General features: G+C 37.2%; 1 protein-coding gene across 1 annotated transcript; it reads right to left on the minus strand.

Annotated features, from left to right (window-relative positions):
* Positions 1 to 1,816: 1,816 nt before the first annotated feature.
* LOC115920166 lies at positions 1,817 to 12,091 on the minus strand. Its single transcript, XM_030975184.1, has 3 exons — positions 10,027 to 12,091; positions 8,841 to 8,942; positions 1,817 to 7,863 (listed from the first exon to the last, which is right to left on the minus strand). Exons 1-3 carry the CDS (start codon positions 11,849 to 11,851, stop codon positions 7,568 to 7,570), a joined length of 2,223 nt encoding a protein of 740 aa, XP_030831044.1. The 5' UTR covers positions 11,852 to 12,091; the 3' UTR covers positions 1,817 to 7,567.
* Between the last annotated feature and the right edge of the window lie 8,316 nt (positions 12,092 to 20,407).

The following is a 20,407-nucleotide window of genomic DNA, read 5'->3' on the forward strand; positions in this document are numbered from 1 at the left end:
AAAAAGAAATTCCTTTTAGTAACATGTTTAAATCTCTTCCCGATTTCAATAGTACAAAATTACTGTGGACTTCAATGTAACCGAGGGCTCGATGTTGTGAACTGTGGACTTTGGGTAACGCTTGACCCCTACATGAAAACGTGGACCTGCTTTTCTTCCTGTCAAAACGTGGACTTCTTTATTTCAGGGTGTATTTTGATAATGTTGACTTGGAAATGACTAGTACAAATTTCTCGTTTAAAAACTTCATTTTGAAAAAAAAAGGAATTCCTTTTAGTAACATGTTTAAATCTCTTCCCGATTTCAATATTACAAAATTAATGTGGACTTTAATGTAACCGAGGGCTCGATGTGGTGAACTGTGGACTTTGGGTAACGCTTGTCCCCTACATGAAAACGTGGACCTGCTTTTCTTCCTGTCAAAACGTGGACTTCTTTATTTCAGGGTGTATTTTGATAATGTTGACTTGGAAATGACTAGTACAAAATTTCTCATTTAAAAACTTCGTTTGGAAAAAAAAGGAATTCCTTTTAGTAACATGTTTAAATCTCTTTCTGATTCAATAGTACAAAATTACTGTGGACTTTAATGTAACCGAGGGCTCGATGTTGTGAACTGTGGACCTTGGGTAACGCTTGACCCCTACATGAAAACGTGGACCTGCTTTTCTTCCTGTCAAAACGTGGACTTCTTTATTTCAGGGTGTATTTAACCCACTTTTCATGCGTCTAGTGCTACATCACCAACCAGCCGGGGCCGAAAACAAAACAAAACACCACATTCATTTTGTCATCAGAGCTGAAATTTACAGTAGGTATGTGGAGTGCATGAAAACAGGTCATGACAAATTTAAACGTGGTGGTAATTTGTTTACGACGCCATTTTCCAAAATGAACTAGTATTTTGTGAATCGGGTACTTCTTCTCCTTATAAGTCTTCATTTTAAATATAATAACTGTCAGGTGAAAAAGGGTGCCTACATTATGGTTCAAAGGGTCGGGACATAGCACAGCACAGCTGCTTCATTGACAAGTTCAAATGTTTCAACTCAAAGACATTTAAAGGGGCATTTCGTGATCCACAACATTCCCCCCCCCCCCGGATTTATACAAAACCACCCCAGATTTTGATGCCATCTGAAACCTTCGCCACCTGTTCTGCAGATCTACATGTTCACGATAGAAATCCTAAAATGTATGAACATTTTAATTTCTTTCCGTTCACAGAACGAAATCATTTCATAATAAATTTCTCAAATCAAATAACTAATAGTGAATATAGCTGTATCAATCCAGTAAATCGTATAATTGGCGAGTGTATCATGCTTAAACATAGTGTAACAGGTTTTCTGAAGATTTATCAGATTGACGAACAAACTTGCAAAAACCCTATCTAAAAATCCTATCTAATGCCTCCTAAGTGTTTCCAAGATAGTCTTATTACCATATTGTTGTTTTTCAGGTGAATATGTCAAAAACCAACCATTTGCAAACTTATAAGTCATCATGTGCATGCAACAAAGGTCGTATCTACATTTTCTTCATTTTGCGGGAGAAGCCATTTTGTGTTCAACTTTGTTTTCTTTGTCTCTTACCATCTTCTTTCTTTTATAAAATAAAACTGTTTAAATTTGAGACTTGAAGTCTAATTTAAAAAATGAATATTTAATTCTTTCAAAATGAAAAGAAAACTAATTTGTGCCCAAAATGTCAGTTACGACCTTGTTTCATTCACATGGTGGAGTATCAAGATAAGCCGGAATAAAATCATAAAAACATGAGATGCCCCTTTAATATAAAATAAAATACTTCGACATGCCTTTCAAATACAGCAAAACTGTTTTTATTATTAAAGACAACTTTGAAAAAATAAGGCTTATAAAACAAGGTTCCAACAAAACATGATACATCTCAGTTCAGAGGACAACGAACACATAGGTGGGCTGTTATACAGGTATGGTAGGAGAGGAGTTACTCGCAACTTGGGGATTGTTTAGACCCATATTCATGCCTTCTTTTGCAGTGAAATCAGCCCCCAGTGACCTTTAAAAACAAAAATTCCCATATAAAAGTGAATCATGGTGTTGCAATATTGAAATTGGAGTAGCAAACTACATAACATTAATATTTACCTCTATCATAATTTGGTATACACAAGAAAGAGTTTGAGTACTAAGCTTCTGAATAGCGTTTTTGCAAAACCTTAATTTTCATGTTTAGATGTTACAAAATTGAAATCTGACATGATAAAAACTAATGTATTTCGCTTCAAGCTGTTAAAAAAAAAAAAAATCGTAAGTGGTGATTTTGCTTTTAAAGGCGGCATGAATATGGATCTGAATAATAACATTTTATTTAAAATCCCTACAAAAACCTTCAGTCCCAGCGAGGGCATTAGTATCTGCTTTGAAAATATCCACTTTGGAATGGCGTGCTGGGCAGTCAAGATGTGTACATCAAAATAAGATCGCAACAGAAATATCAGAGTTGGACAAATATTTCCCAAATATGCCCGTGTCTCTTTAATCAAGATCTTAATTTAAAGAATGAAAGTTACATTTGTTAATAAAAGCAAGTGGAAAGTATCAGCATATTTGTGTTCTGAACCCAGGATTCCGAATTCCATAATCCATTTCATTTTTGTATAGAACTCGGGTTACAAAGTGATATGTTATGAACATATAAACATTACATTTTAGTGGATGGATAGTAACATCAAAACATGACCAATACATCACTTTTGTGCTAATCTTGTCTTCTTTGTACAAAAGTATTGGGCAAAGAAATACAGTCAAACAAAACTGTTCGAAAATGGACTACATATAGACATTTTAAATTATCACTTTCATGTCAGATAATAGGTCACATTGTCCATGGAGTTGGGTTATAGTCCGACGTAGACGACAAACCAGACATAGTGATCATTCATCTCTTCAACCAGCATTATAGTTTTGCACATCATTCTTCATTTTGACTGTCTATGGGTGCTGGGCTATTCCCACTGGTGGGCCCTACAGAGAATCTAAATTCAAATTTGAATACGACGACAATACCCTTTGTTTCACAAAACATTTGTAGTGACGTCAACTAGTTTGCGTTCCAAGCGTATCAACCTGTCCATGCCTATTCAATCACCTTATCTTAACGATCATGAAGCACGCACGAAAAGCATGTGATGTCACTACAGACATTTTGGTAAAATACAGAGTAATGTACAATGTAGTGTAGGTATACCTATAATACAAAACATGATTTATTTTTAGAATGAATTTGATATAAAACAGCTTTTGCCCAAATAATATTTCTTCAATGATAAACCTGACCTTCTGTTTCAACTCCTTTTCTGAAATACCAGCCATTCCACAAATTTTGGTCAACCAGCATTTAACTGCAATAATACTGAACAATCAACTTTTTTAACATGTACACTATGAACGGTGAATTGTAAACTGTATATACCTGATCTAACTATTATAATATGATATACTGTTTAATACAGGCTAGTGGTTACATTTTAATACACAACTAACAAATGTATTACAACATTGCTCATACTAGCTACATCAAATAACAAAATGTTATACATATAATTTGAGAGTGCTCTGGTAAGAATATTTTCATGAGGTGAAAGATTAGTTGCACCATACCAGGAGCTGGCGGAACGGCCAATCTTCCACTAAAATGAAAATATTCTATCCGATGAATAAAACATTTATCATTTGTTGTATAACTCATCTACAGATTCCCATCTAAAATATTTTATAAATCATCAGGAAGACAAGATTCAATTCAATAAAAACTATTTTTTTAATGTTCCTTTAGAAGCAGAACCCACACTTATAATTGGCGGTGGTCATCACGCTTGGAATTCAAACCCAGAAAAAGTGTTCTTTGCAGGTGATGTCACTACAGAAGTTGTGATGAAACAAAGGGTATTCATTACTTAAAGCATACACATTTTTTTCCACATAACAGGAAAAGATTAACAATTGATTGCATTGATTGCATTGCATGAGAACATGTCTTGTTAAGACATTTAACTCACTCTTTACAAAAAACAAAAACAAACACAAACATCAGAAATTCATAACAACAAACTGAACCAAGGGTAAATTTGTAATATGTCACATTTTCATATATGAACAAAACACTCTTGCATGCACTATCCATTTCAGAACTTTATATAGATTGTGTACATGTATGTAAAACTATAAAACTGTTCAAAACAACACTGGATGAAAAATTGAATACACTCAATGGTATATGCAAGATTGGAGGTGACCAACTCTGTAGCTTATCAAAGCTGACCCATAAGTCGCTGTTTGACCAACAAATTACCTCATACAGTGGCAACTCGTTCTTGCAAACCCTTTTCTTAACACAAAGTTCCAAATAATACAAAGAGGAATTCAATTTCCAAGGTGTTCTTGTAAATTTCATTCTATCCTGATAACACAAACCTAAATCCAAACCCCCACCAACTTTGTGTAAATGAGTTGCTACTCTACACAGTACAGGAACGAAGATGCTTCTGATCCCAGCCAAATGAGGAGATATCAAACTTGAATGGGCATAGTACCTTAACAAGTTTGATCAGATCACAGATTGGAGAAATGCAATGGAGCATCTCATGTTTGCAAAGGGACTTTGGGGCTAACTCTTATTATCTCCCCAGCTGGGTCAACACAAGTGAGCATCATATGTCCCCGTTTAAGCTGAAAACCTTTATACATGGGCTATTCAATTCCTAGGACGACCAGCCGGGAGGTAATAATCAAGGTTGGCCTGCAAAGTCCCCATTTGATCTACACAACTTTTAACATCTTAAAACATGTAATTACCTACAACTTAAGGATGCACCCAGCAACGTCAAAGTTTGCCATACCCTTAAATGATTTTTTTTTTATTGCTATCTTCAAACTCTGTTCCATCATGTCAGTAAATTCTGTGATGCTAATATAAACATTGAACCATCAAAAACTGTTTTGTGGACCCTTTTCAGGTTTAAAATCTAACAAAACTACAGATGAAACCTTTTTTAACGCAAAATGACAGTGTCCGTTTATGCGATGCATGCTACGTGTCCCGTCACATTGCAACACGATGTGCAATATCCGCGCAATCTATCTACGTGACACAACGCCCATGGAAACAGCAAGCAATGTAAACAGATGGTGAGACCATGTGGACGTTTACTCTCAAATCCATATAAATTCAATTGGAAAAAATGTCTAATGTACCATCGGATGCAGCATATTGTCGGCAACCGTATACCAAAGTCAGGATCGAGACACAGGATCTTGGGGTTTTCAAGATGAGATTGAAAATGCAACTGAAAATCCATGTTTCTGCATAAAATCATAATTTCAGCCATTTCATTTTTAATAGTTTATATGAGTTTTGAACCCTCAGGACTCAAAAATAAAACATTTCTGATTTAAGATTTCATACAGAATACATTGTACCTACTAAAATCTAGTAACGTTTTTTTGTAATTAGGCCCTAGAACTTTTTTTATAGCCCACAACTCATAAGTTCAAACTTGGTTATTATATTTTTGGTACATTGTGAGTTATATTTTGGACACTAGGAAAATAATTTTTTGTTGCAAGGATATTTTATTTATGGTGGTCGAAAAAAATGGGTAAAAAAAATGATAAATTGTTGTCCAAATTGTATGTGTTCAATGGATTTAACAGGTCATTTTCAGCCAGAAAATGTATACCTTTATACACTTCCCATCAATAGTTTTTGAGTTACATACGAGATGAACTATACTGCATAAAGCATGTTGCTGAGTGCATCCTTAAATAAACAATGTTCTTGGCTCAGAAGCTGATCATAGTTTGTCGCAGAAATATACCCCACTTACCCTGCAAATCTTTATACAAACTGTTACACATTGGTCAATGCTCCCTGATAATTGACTGCAACTGGAAAATTATCGAAGCTGGCAAGCTTTGAGTCCACATTTGATCTGTAAAACTTTATTCACAATTTGGCCTTGACTAACTGGGGATCTGATCATAGATGGTACAAAGTCCCATTTGATCTGCAGACATAACTTAATAGAAACACATTGAACACATGATTATGCTTTAATGGTTATCTGGCCCTACCCAATAGCTGAGTGCGAGGACCTGATTAAATTTCACAAAAGGGGCAAATGGTCTACTTTTTGATGATTTTTTTGAAAAAAAGGGTCCAAACTTAGATGAAATTGGACAAGAGTGGTGAGATATTTATAAAGTCTAATAAAGGCCAAAGGTCCATGGTAATTGACCAACAGTCAAAACCCAACTGCTAACCAAGTTGTCTCATAAATCAAAATTAGACATGTTACTTTTTACACAATTTTCAATTTCATGGGACTTCACCTGGCCTTGACTAATTGAGGATCAAAGGTGGTAGCTATGTCCCATTTGATCTGCAATGTACTTAAAAATCTAAATTTTGCAAGTAGCGGGCCTTTGACGAGTCAAGTTAGCCATAAGTCCCCATTTGACGTGCAAACTTTAGTTTACACAATGTGGATGCTTCCTCATCAGCTGGAACTAGCCAACTGAGGACCTCGATCATCACAGTTGGCTCTTAAATCCAAACATTATACATAGCGGTCCTTTGACGAGTCATCATGGCCCTGATCAACTGGTGAGCCAAGTAAAGTTGACCAAAAGTGCCCATTTGACCTACAAACTTAACTTTCACACAATGTACACATGCGGATGCTTCCTGGTAATCGGACCCAAGCCAACTGAGGACCTGATCAAAATTGCCCATAAGTCACTAGTTGATTGCAAAACATTACATACTGGCCTATTTAACTGGGGAGCCAAGCAAAGTTGGCCTAAAGTCCCTATTTGACCTGCAAACTTTATTTTACATAGTGTACACATGTGGATGCTTCCTTGTCATGGTCTAAGCCAACTGAGGACCTGATCACAGTTGGCTCTTAATTCCCAGTTGATATGGAAAACATTATACATCTAGTCCTATCACGAGTCCTATCAACCATGAACCTAATCTAGGGGAAGTGAGCAAAGTTGGAGTTTGACCTGTAAACCTTTATGCACATTGTTACACATGTGATGCTCACTGACGTTGACCATCTGGTGATATGGGAGCTGATAAAATTGACCTGTAAGTCATCATTTAAACTGCAAAACGTTAACCTGGCAAACTGGGGCTTATCAAACAACTTTAGCACAAAAGTTCCCATTTGCCTTACAATCTTCTATACAGTATACATACTGTTAGACACAAGTCTACTCCCTGGCCCTGACCAACTGGGCAGGTAATTAAGTTTTTCCTATTAAGTTCCCATTTGACTTGCAGAACCATACACTGCTTTACACACAGTATGCTTCCTGGCCATGGAGTTAACTGTTAACCTATATAAAGGTGCACCTCTTCCAAAGCACAGCCCTTCATCAAGGAAACCAGTAAGTGGGTTATATGAATAAGAAGCAACCACATTTTACGCATGTCAGTACCTGAAAAGATTTCATCCAAAATTGCGGAGTGTGATGAACATGATTAATTTCACTCATAACAGGTTGAAAATTCACTAAAAATCCAGTGGATTTGTCTTTCTAATTTGGTTTCTAATGAAATCTTTGACTGTTGTCCACCTTTTAGTACGACCCTTCAGGTCTGCATCCATCTTGCAGTACTTCATTATTTTTTCTTTACCGGGCAGTTGGCGTGAGCGTAGTTCTTCTTTAAAGTGTCTGTGTATTGCTTGTTTTTCTTCAGCTGTCCAAGATTGTCTGATACTCCTTTTCTTTCTGCTGGCACCACGGTCACTTTCCTTGTTTGCAACTTGGTCACTCTTCTTTCTGCTTTGCTGCGGCATGCTCATACCTTTAATAGTGAATTAGACAAATAAGTAGGGAAACACAATTAATGTTTCAGGTTCAATGACAGATTTTAAAAAACTTAACCAAATGCAGAAGATGGTAGCTGAGAGAAGAGTGGAATGGTTATATTTTGATTTTTTTTTTAAAGTTACAATTTACATTACTTTTAGCTAGTTCTTCATTTAAAGCTGTCTGCATTAGGAGTGCCATTTAGCCAGAATTCAAACTAAGCGAATGCTAAAATTCAAATAGTGACACAAGGATAATCACCTGTTGAGGGCATCTGGAATAATCAAAGTAAGGATAAACTAGATGGAACTTCGACTGCGCGCATTCGAAAATGATGCCTCCGTCATAGAGCAAGTTTACAAACCAAAACAGAAGAAATTTTTCAAATTCGAATTTCATTGTAATCCATTAACAGGTTCTCAGAATATCGTGATTACAAGCAATTTCTCATATACATATATGACCCTTTGATCTTTGACCTCATGACCCTAAAATCTACTCAGTTCATTGGCTCTGCAAGATGTCCTGAATTAAATAGTAATCCATCTGTCAGTTCTAATGATAAAGCTGTTTTTGCATACATAATGAGCCCATGACATTTGACCTTTGACCTCATGACCCATAAATCTACTCAGTTCATTGGCTCTGCAAGATACATACATGACCTAAGTTTGGCAGGAATCCATCAATCGGTTCTTGAGATAACGCGATCACGAGCTGTTTTTCATACATAATGAGCCCTGTGACCTTTGACCTTTGACCTTGTGACCCCAAAATCTTATCAGTCCATCGGCTCTGCAAGATACATACATGACCAAAGTTTGGCAGGAATCCATCAATCGGTTCTTCAGATAACGCGATCACGAGAACGGGACGGACGGACGGACGGACGGACAACCCGAAAACATAATGCCTCCGGCTACTTCGTAACGGAGGCCTAACAAAGGATATAACAAAGTAATTCATTCACACCTTCATTTTCTTTGTCTGACATCTCATCCATCAAAACAGCATCATCGGGCCTGTTCACTTCGTTGTCAGGATCATCATCAACATCTGGATCTATGTTGCATTCTGAAAAACAAAAAACAAACACAGATTTAACAAGAGCAGGTGAAAAATAACATACATGTACATTATAATCTTTGCAAGGGTAAGTTCATAGCAGACAGCTGTGGATAGTCATCCCTGTTTTGCTTTTCATGTAAACAGCACAGCTGGTACCACAACTACTCTTCAATACAAAGTGTATTTAGAGAGACAATTCTGCAAGTGTCATCATTTTTTTAAAACACATGAGTATCCAAAATATATCAAAATATGCAAATTAGCTCATTAAATGTCATGATTATGCAAATAATGCAATGAAAAGCATCACACAACATCTTGGCACCTCAGTCTGTCACCCTACCAGGTTTCAAATGAATCAGGTATAGCGTTTAGCCTGCAGAGCATTTTTTTTAAGGTTAACCTAAATTGCATTGCAAATAAGCTAATTGAAATTCATGAATATGCAAATAATACAGCTCAAAGCAACACATGATATTGTGGCACCTCACTCTATCACCCTACCAAGTTAGAAGTAAATCGGGCATAGCGTTTAACCTGCGGATCATCCTACCAAGTTTTGGAGTAAATCAAGCATAGCGTTTAGCCTGCGGAGCATTTTTAGAAGGGTTAACCGAAAACGTTAACCGAATCGGTTAATGGAAAGACGGACATAGATAATTTGGATTAGTATGTGCCACCATGAACGTTCAGTAAGGCGACACAAAAATCAAATCACATATTCAAGTATTTGAAATGTTGGCAGCTTCCCATATATTGTATCTCGGATCAATTCTTATTAAAACTGGAGGTACTAATGAAGACATCCCAGTTTGCTTACCAAAAGCATGGAACTTCACAAACTGAAGGATATAGCAAGCATACAAAACTAAGGAAATTATACAATATAAAAACTGTGTTGTATGAGAGTGAAATGAATGATTGAGATGTAACATAAAAGTTTTCTGGCCTAATGTAATCTCAAACTAGAAACCGTTATGATCTCACTAACCAATCAGATATCACTTCAGATAAAAGTAGAAGGAAATGAAAATGGTATGGCATATTCTCAGCCATTCTATCTAGCACAAAACATAAAAAATAGTCATACCTTCATCTGCATCTACACGAACATCATCCAACGTCTTTCCTGCCATTGCCTTTAGGTCTCCCTTCTCCATGCTGAAGAGTACTTTAGAAATCTTTGCTACTTGCAGTGACGCATCTGGCAGGCGGTAGTAGGCTCTGTGGGTTCTTATGTCATGGCCCATGAAGGTGGCTAAAATGTCCACTTCATTATCCTTCAAATTCATGATCTGAGAGCTGATAGCAATGTGCTTCCTGAGTTTTGTCAATCTAAGCTGATCTGGATACTTTGCTCCACACTTTTGGGCATGATTTCGCACTGTATCAGTTGCTCTCAAGTGGCCTCTTCCATCGGGGTTTGCAAACAAGTAGGGATTTCCATCATTGACTACTTGTGACCTTTTCTCCATCAACAAGTCAATGCTGCCTTTCATGTCATCTGTTAGCAAAACGGGTACAGTGTTATTGCATTTCCCATTAATCTCCACCCTCCATACCACATTGCACAACGCCTTTTCCCATTTGGTTAGGCCTTCACCAAATATTCCACCTTCTCCTTTTGTGATACACTTGTAATCACTGAGGGGCATCTTTGAAACTTCTCCCGGACGCTTCCTGTTGAAAACACACACCTGGGTCAGGGTAACCTCAGCCAACTGTTTCCATCTGTCAAGGGTCTCATCACTACTGCAGCTGTTCAGCTTCTGTTTTCCCTCTTTTGTTTCTTTTCTCACATAATTGGACAGTGCAACAACATCTGTTGTCAAAGGAAGCAGCCTTGATGTATTTCTCTTGTTTACTTTTAATGTACGCAGTGCATGTGTGCTTACTTCTGCTTCCCACTTGAGAGTATATGATTTGATGAACTGTTTGCATTTCTTTTCCAAACCAGCATCTGCTTGCAACAGAGCATTTCCCATAAGGACTTTGGCAGCCGTCACCAGTGTATATCCGACTTTCAGTGCCAGGCTAGGTGTTGTGTACAAATGTGTATCCTCATTAAATCCTGCAGCCTTCCTAGTTGCAGCTATGACCTCATTAAATTTGGTAGGACAAATCAAATCTACCAATGAAGCCGATGGGTGATCATTCAATTTTCTGTACTCACGAACCAGTCGTGCAAGTTCACGCAATTTTTGCCGTATATATGAATACTGGTCTTTGTCATGCCCATGCTTCAATGTCAGCCTCTCTGCTACTTGCTGCATTAATCTATCTGATTTCACAACTCTCAATATATCATCATCGACTCCCATTGATAATATCATGTGCACCTTTGGGCTTACTCCTGATGGGCCTGGAAGCATCATTCTACCAGTTTGAACATGTAAGGTTCTTTTTTTCTTCTTGGGTGGTTCACAGGTCTCATCCTCATCCTCAACATCTGGTCGCAATTTACATCTATGAACATGCCTGTACAAATCATCCTTGGAATAGAAAGCATAACAATGACTACATGGCAAATATTCTTCTGGATCCACATCATATTTCGGTCTGTATGCAACAATCAAGGTACCTTTATTTTCTTGAAGGACTTTGACATTGTGACGATAGTTTCCGTAATTTCTCATTTTAGCTAGCAAGTTTGCCTTTTCTTTCATGTCTTTAGTTGCAATCCATTGCTGAACCTCAGTCTCGTTGACATGTTGTGGTGTAAGCAGATGCCTCGGCAGTTTCTTTTGTGGTTGACTACAAAATTTACAGTACTGAGGTTTGTCCCACTTTCTACAGTTGTTGTTTGAAGTGGTCATCACATTAATACTGCAACTGGAGCTTGAGACTTTTGCACTTTGAACACTTGCAGAGGCATGGGCAGGTGAGGTATTAGGTACTGAATGGTCAACAGGCATGGCTTCACTCTCCTTATTATCACTGACAGAAACTGCCACAGAGTTACTTTGACGTCCACGTACAAACCGAAATGGAATGAAATCAGCCTCATCACTGCTACTACCTTCTGGATCAGATTCGGCTTCATAATCACTATCGGAATCATCTCCAGATGGTTCAGATGCGACAGGAGTGTCGTCATCTCCAGATGGTTCAGATGCGACAGGAGTGTCGTCATCTCCAGATGGTTCAGATGCGACAGGAGTGTCGTCATCTCCAGATGGTTCAGATGCGACAGGAGTGTTGTCATCTCCAGATGGTTCAGATGCGACAGGAGTGACGTCATCTCCAGATGGTTCAGATGCGACAGGAGTGTCGCCATCTCCAGATGGTTCAGATGCGATAGGAGTGTCGTCATCTCCAGATGGTTCAGATGCGACAGGAGTGTCGTCATCTCCAGATGGTTCAGATGCGACAGGAGTGTCGTCATCTCCAGATGGTTCAGATGCGACAGGAGTGTCGTCATCTCCAGATGGTTCAGATGCGACAGGAGTGTCGTCATCTCCAGATGGTTCAGATGCGACAGGAGTGTTGTCATCTCCAGATGGTTCAGATGCGACAGGAGTGTTGTCATCTCCAGATGGTTCAGATGCGACAGGAGTGTCGTCATCTCCAGATGGTTCAGATGCGACAGGAGTGTCGTCATCTCCAGATGGTTCAGATGCGACAGGAGTGTTGTCATCTCCAGATGGTTCAGATGCGACAGGAGTGTTGTCATCTCCAGATGGTTCAGATGCGACAGGAGTGTCGTCATCACCGGTCCAGTGAACATTTGAGCCAGATGGTGCAGCATCCAGAACTCCCACCTGAAATTATCGGAAACGGAAACAATTCATGAGTTTAGAAATTAAGAATTAGCCATAATATGCAAAAGTTTTGCATGCATTTCAATTTCGCGAGCAAGACAATTCACAATTTTTTTAAAATGCATTTTCGAACATCAATTGGTAATATTAACAAATCGCTAAATTTGAATGCCACTACAATGGCCAATTGCCACTATCCATGGTGTGTAATTCCAAACTCAATCAAAGACATAAAACTTTGATTCTGTAGTAAGATGAGATTCATTTTTAAACAAGTCAACGCAAAGCGTAGCATCCCTCGCAGGGTACAAATGGCCTATATACGTCAGAACAAGTTACCTCCATTGGACTATATTATTATATTTCTAGGCAAGGATTTTCACATATATAATTACCGGTAGGTGTTTTTGCATATTTAATGAGCTATGACCTTTCACCTTTGACCTACATACTCAGAAATCGAAATTAGGCTGTACATGTATTTTGATACCATGTACCTTCATATCAAATTTCATTAAAATCCGTCAAACATTACTCAAGTTATCGAATGGAAACCAGATTTGCATATTTAATGAGCTATGACCTTTGACCTACATACTCCGAAATCGAACTTAGACTTTGTTTTAATACCATGAACCTTCATATCAAATTTCATTAAAATTCGTCAAACATTACTCAAGTTATCGAATGGAAACCAGATTTGCATATTTAATGAGCTATGACCTTTGACCTAGGTACATACTCCGAAATCGAACTTAGCCTGTATTTTGATATCATGTACCTTCATATCAAATTCCATTAAAATTTGTCAAACATTACTGAAGTTATCGATCGGAAACCAAATTTGTTACGAACGGACGCACGCACGGACGGACGCACGCATGGAAGGAAGGACGGACGGCAGCGTTACTATATCCCCTCCGACTTCGTCGGCGAGGGGATAATAAAAGTTTTATTTTTTTTTAAACCAAAAAGTGCGACAAAAGGCAGATTTTGGCACTTTTGGTCACAATAAAAAAAAAAAAACTTACATAAAAATATCAAGATGAAGAATCTACAAACTAACGGTAGGTAAGAATGACCACAATTTTGACCAAGTTGTGGTAATTCTGACCAATAAATTGCGTAGCTTTCCTGTTAACTATTGAGCAGCACTTTTGGTCAAATTTGAGGTCAGATATGGAACTTATGACTTCTTTCCTTTCCCCAAAAATTGTACTTTCATGATCTTTGCATAATGTTTTGCACACTTTGAACGTTGGCACCCCCCTTTAACATATTTAAACTGATTTTTTGTCGTACAGTGGAATCTCTTTTACACAAAATCGAGCTAAAACATGACATTTATTTTTAACTGTCAAGGTACCTTTATTTACCACTAATCTATGAGACAGGGCATCTAAAGATCTTAAATTGATTTTTAAATTATCAAAATGAGCAGAAATAGAATTTACTTGAGCCCGGGGTCAATTAACGTACTCTCCTATCCCACCTTGGCCTCGCAAGTCGTTTTTGGCTTGCACCTTCTCATTTTTTAACCGATTTTTTAAAGAAAGGTGTCGAAATGCTTGGTATGATATGCCCCTCTAAATGAGCAGAAACCTTAAGGATTTTGACCCCCTGTATAGCCCACCACTATTATAAAGTGCACCTACTTCTGATATCTGTAATGCACTTGAAGTATCTGCTTGGCCGAAATCGAACTTAGCCTGTATTTTAATATCATGTACCTTGATATCAAATTTCATTAAATTCTGTCAAACATTACTGAAGTTATACAGTAGGCTTGCGGTTGCACCATGTGAGAGAGAGAGGATTGAAGTTATCGATTGGAAACCAAAATTGTTAATAGGAAGGACGGACGGACAGCAGCGTTACTATATCCCCTCCGACTTTGTCGGCGAGGGGATAATAAAGCATTACTACAAGATATCAAGAATCCAAGAAATATAATTCAGCATCATACAAAGGTAGGACATGTAAACATGATACAGCTGAACCTCGGAGCGGAACCTCTTTAACACAAAATCAGTAGGACCACAATATTTTGTTTGTGTTATAAGGATTTTGTGTTATCCACTTAAAATTGCATACAAAATACATGGTTCGGCCAGATATTTACTTTGTGCTATCAGGGTTTTTGTGTCAACAGATTTTGTTTTTATAAAAAGGTTTCACAATTCACATTGTACATCGCATTTTCCCCTTTTTCATGACATTTGGGCTTTGATCACATATCTTGCAGGGAGGGTCAGGTGAAAAGTTTATAGATTATTTTTGGCTAATTACGTTGCAAATTCAATAACCAGAACGTCAATGATGTAGCGCTCATCCGCATCTCGCAACAACAAATATCATAAATTTTATGTGGTACACTTTTGAACTGGTCAAAAAATAAAAATTTGATGCCCTGGAAGGGTTTGTGATTTTTAAATTATTTTTGGAATAAATTTGGCAAACCAAATCAAAATCGGTCAAGAAATGAGGGAGAAGAAGCAATTTTTGTTATTTTTGGAATAAATTTGCATAAATTACCATAAATATTAATGGAGAACAATTTCAAAATTCTGTGTAGAAGTTTAGTGTACCAAAGTTAGCTCTACGATATAAAGCAAACCAAATCAAAATCGGTCGAAATATGGAGAAGCAATTTTTGTTATTTTTGGAATAAATTTGCATAAATTACCATAATTAATTAATGGAGAACAATTTCAAAATTCTGTGTATAATTTTAGTGTTCCAAATTTAGCTCTACCAAATAAGGCAAACCAAAAAATGTTAATTCGATATCAAAGCCTTCAAGATTCAAAGCCTTCGAAGTTTGTTAATTATTATTTGCGAGAGCTAATTCAAAGACTTCATATGCAGTCAAAAATGTTGACTGCTTAAGCAGTCAGTAGAAAATATTCAGATAAGCAGTCAAAATAAGCCTCAAAGATAAGCAGTCATTTTAAAGAAGACCGCGAAGTTCATTTTAAATGTGCTGATCTAGTGGTAGAGCGAATAGGCCAATTAATTTTCAAATTCAAATTCACTGAGACTCTGAGCTGAGCTGAAATTTCAATCATTACTTTGCAATTTCGTCTTCCTGTAAAACACAGTATAGAATAATAGATTATTTACACCAGGAAAGAAGAATTTTGAGTATTCTAGAGCAAGAATTTAACAAAATGAGAAGGATCGAATTTTGACCAAGATTACAGTCCCACACAAGCACTTGTTGGAGAAATACGATCAACTTTGCTTTGCACTGGACTGCTAGCTGCTGGAGCTACTTTAAACATCTTCATTTGTCCAGAAGTAATACAATTACACAATACAAAATTGAGTTTGCTTTCTGTACAGATTAGGAAATTGCATGGTCAGATTTGTAAATACTTGTTCACAAATATATTGAGCAAATTAGCGCAGCTGCAGTTGATGACGGAAGGTTTAGGTAATATAGGCAGTCGAAGTACACAACGCTCGAAGGTTTAGGATAAGCAGTCGACGAAGGTTAAGGTGATTCAACGACGAAGGTATAAGCAGTCAATGATGAAGGCTTAGCTAATTTGCATATTAACTTGGCTGTGGAAGGCCTATGGACTGCTTATAAGCCTTCGAAGGCTTAGGAAGGTTTAAACACGACTGCTTATATAGAGCTTCATTATAAGCAGTCGACTGCTTATTTAGAGCTTCATTATAAGTCGACTGCTTATTTAGAGCTTCATTATAAGCAGTCGACTGCTTATTTAGAGCTTCATTATAAGCAGTCGAAGCTAATTTGCATATTAACTTGGCTGTGGGAAGGCCTATCGACTGCTTACAAGCCTTCGAAGGCTTGCAGCAATACATTGACATGCATGTTGCAAATGAAGGCTTGCGACTGCTTATATCGACTGCTTGTGACTGCTATGCGACTGCTTAGCGAAGGCCTTCAGTTCGGTAAGGGAAATCAAAATCGGTCAAGAAATGAGGGAGAAGCAATTTTTGTTATTTTTGGAATAAATTTGCATAAATTACCATAATTAATTAATGGAGAACAATTTCAAAATTCTGTGTAGAAATTTAGTGTACCAAAGTTAGCTCTACCAGATAAAGCAAACCAAATCAAAATCGGTCGAGAAATGAAGGAGAAGAAGCATTTTTTGTGATTTCGAATCAATTTGCATAAATTAGCATAGATAATGAATTTGACGATTCTGTGTCGAATTTTTAAATTCCCGTCCTAGCCCTATCATATGAAACAATCAGAATCAAAATCGGTTGAAAAATAACGAAGAAGAAGCATTTTGAAAACTGTAGACGGACGGACGAACGGACGACGGACGCCACGCCATGGCATAAGCTCATCGGGCCCTTTGGGCCGGATGAGCTAAAACAAGACTTTTAGAGTTATATAGACAATTAGAATTTTGACAATTCTATAGCGACAGAACATCACCATGTTTGAGTTTCTCTTGGACCCGAGAGAAAACACGCTGTAGGATATGGAGCAATGTAATGCACACACTAATGCATAACTGACATTTTGGAAATGAGGTTTTCTTGGGCATATCTACTACATGTATGTCATTAAGAGGTGGTCCAACTCAGGGAATATCCTTAAACATGACATTAATAATAACACTGCCCAATTATTATAAGGACCATTCTAATTAATGGTATAAACCTGTCGCTACGTACAGATGAAGATGAATTAGATGAAGGATAGCCTATGTGTCTAAGTATAAGATACAAATTAGAAAGAAATGGTACATACCGGTACCTGTCGCCATGGCATATCCAGCATCCCATAGTCGTACCTGATTTCTTCTCCAATTTTGATATTGGATAAAGTATACAAGCAGAGATGTATCATTCCTGAGAGAGAGAACTTCTTCATAATGGAGTTGGGTCTTTTGTGGCAGTCGTTGATATATCGAGCAAGGCAGGAGTTAGGGCATGTGGCGTCGATCCTTTTGACCAAAACATAAGGAAAGAAAGTAAATTTTGATAGATTTTCTTAAAATTATTTAAAGGGGTATTCACAGATTCTAACATGCTCTTATTTAGAACATTAATCAGCAGGTAAACACAATGAAACCTTGTTTAATACCAGTTGATTTCGATTTACATGTAGCATTTGTGAAGTAAACCCAAACTGTGTAAAAACACTGGACCACAGGTTATTATGTTTTACTACTCTTGAATACAAGAAAAACTCATACAAAGTGTTGTTCTGTCAACAAAAAAACAACAAAAATTTTACAAGTCGACCTTAGTATTTCTTGTTATTCAATGTTGTAGTGCACATTACAAAAGGTGTCATTGCTGGTCAATTTGGTCACGCTATCTTGGTTTTGAACCACTGACCGATCGCAACACAAAACCTAGATGGTATACCATAATTCAAACAGTTGCTTGACCCGAAACTTGAACCATTAATTAACCAATGGTTAGTTATATGCACTATGCAAGTGAATTTGTGATGTTCTTCATAATCAATAACAAATTGTGAGGATGTAGAATTCCATTTCACTGGTGATTTCTAACTGCTACTCCTTGCATTGAAAAATAACTTTCAATTATTCAAAAGTGGAGAGTCACACTCATTAAATTCATGTGTAATATATCCACATTTGCCTACACATTTTGATGCAAACCATTGATTGTTGATATTTGCCTAATTAGCTACACATTTTAATGCAAATCATTGATTGTTGAGATTGGCTTCTTGGCAGCTCCCAATGCTGAAATTGTGTTGAATCAACAACTGGCTATATAATAATAACAAGATTACTTTAAATTAGTTTAAAAACTTACAGCATATCTTTCCCATTATGTCTGTACTCAAACACATAGGTGTTATCAACATCATCTGTTTCAGCAGCTGTATCAGGTCTGTGTACCCCTCTATATTCCAATAAGAAATCGCCTTTGGAGAAATCTCTGGTTGCAAAGAGACCATAACCTGTGCAGAAGACAACACATGAAATCCTTATTTAATCCAAAGGTAGATTGGGGCAGAGCAGATATGAGTTATTCAGGTAATAACACTTCCTTATTTTGCCTGGGTGAAACCCGGCATAGATCTTATGCAGGGTGCAAAATAACCAAAGGCATCAAAGGCAATTGCCGTCGGTGCCACTACCAGTTGCCTTGATGCCCCAGAAGTTACCATATTGTTTTGCTATACTTTTAATATTTTTGCCTTCTAAATTGATGCGCCCTTTAATAACTGCCTTAAAATGGTGTGCCCTTCAGACTCCTTATTTTGCACCCTGATCTTATGCTATGAAGGGTGTTTAGTCTTCTCGATCTTCTCCTCCTTCTGAAGACTCTTTGTATAACCACCTCTAGCATAAAAATTGCAAAACTACAGAGCTCATACTGTAAAAGGATTTAATTTTGTGAGGGTATAAAATTCGCGAAATTAAATCCCTCGCAAAATTTACATTAAAACTAACAGTAAATTTTCTGTATTCGCAAATTTAAAACTCTCGCCAAATCCTGCTTTTTCTAAATTCGCGAAAAAAAAAAACCTATGAAATTAAATCCTTTTACAGTATTTGGCATACGCATAGCCCCTTGACCCCATGGGGCAAGGGGCACGGTCTACAGAGGGCAAAATGTCATCTATGCCGACCGCATTTTGGTATGCCAAGCTGGACACGTCAGCAACTTGCACACTCTAAGAGCACGGTTGGCATAGGACATTCTTCAAACACTTTGTCTAGCGGCTTAACATAAATGTATATAACTTGGATAAGAGTTTATAAACAAAATGTCATTAACCATTTTGTTCATTTAATTTTGGAGTTTAATTGAAGTGATTTCGGAGAGGACATTTTTTGACGGAATGCGTCACAAAATTTCAAATCAATGGAGCACATTACCAAATAACCAAATATATTCATGTTTTTTAGTTATTAACTACCGTGCTTCAGTTTCTATTATGGACTAGTAGGTGATACCTAAATGTTGATTTTGACAGAGTTTTATTCACACAAATATTAACATTCATGCACATACCAGTAGGTACATATTTTTGTTATTTATCAAAGATGTCAAACAGATCTTTGTACCTGTAGGTAGTGCTACTGGTGGCCTATAAGTTGGCATAATGGTAATACCATTTTTGAGGAAGTCCATATATTATTTTTATGGATCACATTGTGGACTTCAGCAACAGCGAAAAAAATACACGGGGGCTCGGGGTGAATTAGCCCCCGAAAGATGTACCCTGATTGTAAAACAACCCTTAACGTATACATTAGGGGACAAACCTAAACATAGATGTAAGGAAGCAAACCAAAACATGGACGGTGGAAACAAACCAACACATCGATGAAAGGAAGCAAAACTTATACATGTGTCAGGAAACAAACCAAAACAATGTAAGAAAACAAACCAAAACTAAAACATCAATTTAAGGGAGCAAACCTTCACGTCTGTGTTGGGGGACAAACCAAAACATGGATGTAAGGAAACAAACCAAAACATTGATATAAGGAAACAAACCAAAACATGGATGTCAGTAAACAAACCAAAACATGGATGTCAGTAAACAAACCAAAACATGGATGTAAGGAAACAAACTATGGATATAAGGAAACAAACTATGGAAATAAGGAAACAAACCAAAACATGGATGTCAGTAAACAAACCAAAACATGGATGTCAGTAAACAAACTAAAACATGGATGTAAGGAAACAAACTATGGATATAAGGAAACAAACTATGGAAAT

This window comes from Strongylocentrotus purpuratus, unplaced genomic scaffold, assembly GCF_000002235.5.
Source record: "Strongylocentrotus purpuratus isolate Spur 01 unplaced genomic scaffold, Spur_5.0 spur5_scaffold_8, whole genome shotgun sequence".
In the NCBI taxonomy this organism is placed as follows: Eukaryota; Metazoa; Echinodermata; class Echinoidea; order Camarodonta; family Strongylocentrotidae; genus Strongylocentrotus; species Strongylocentrotus purpuratus.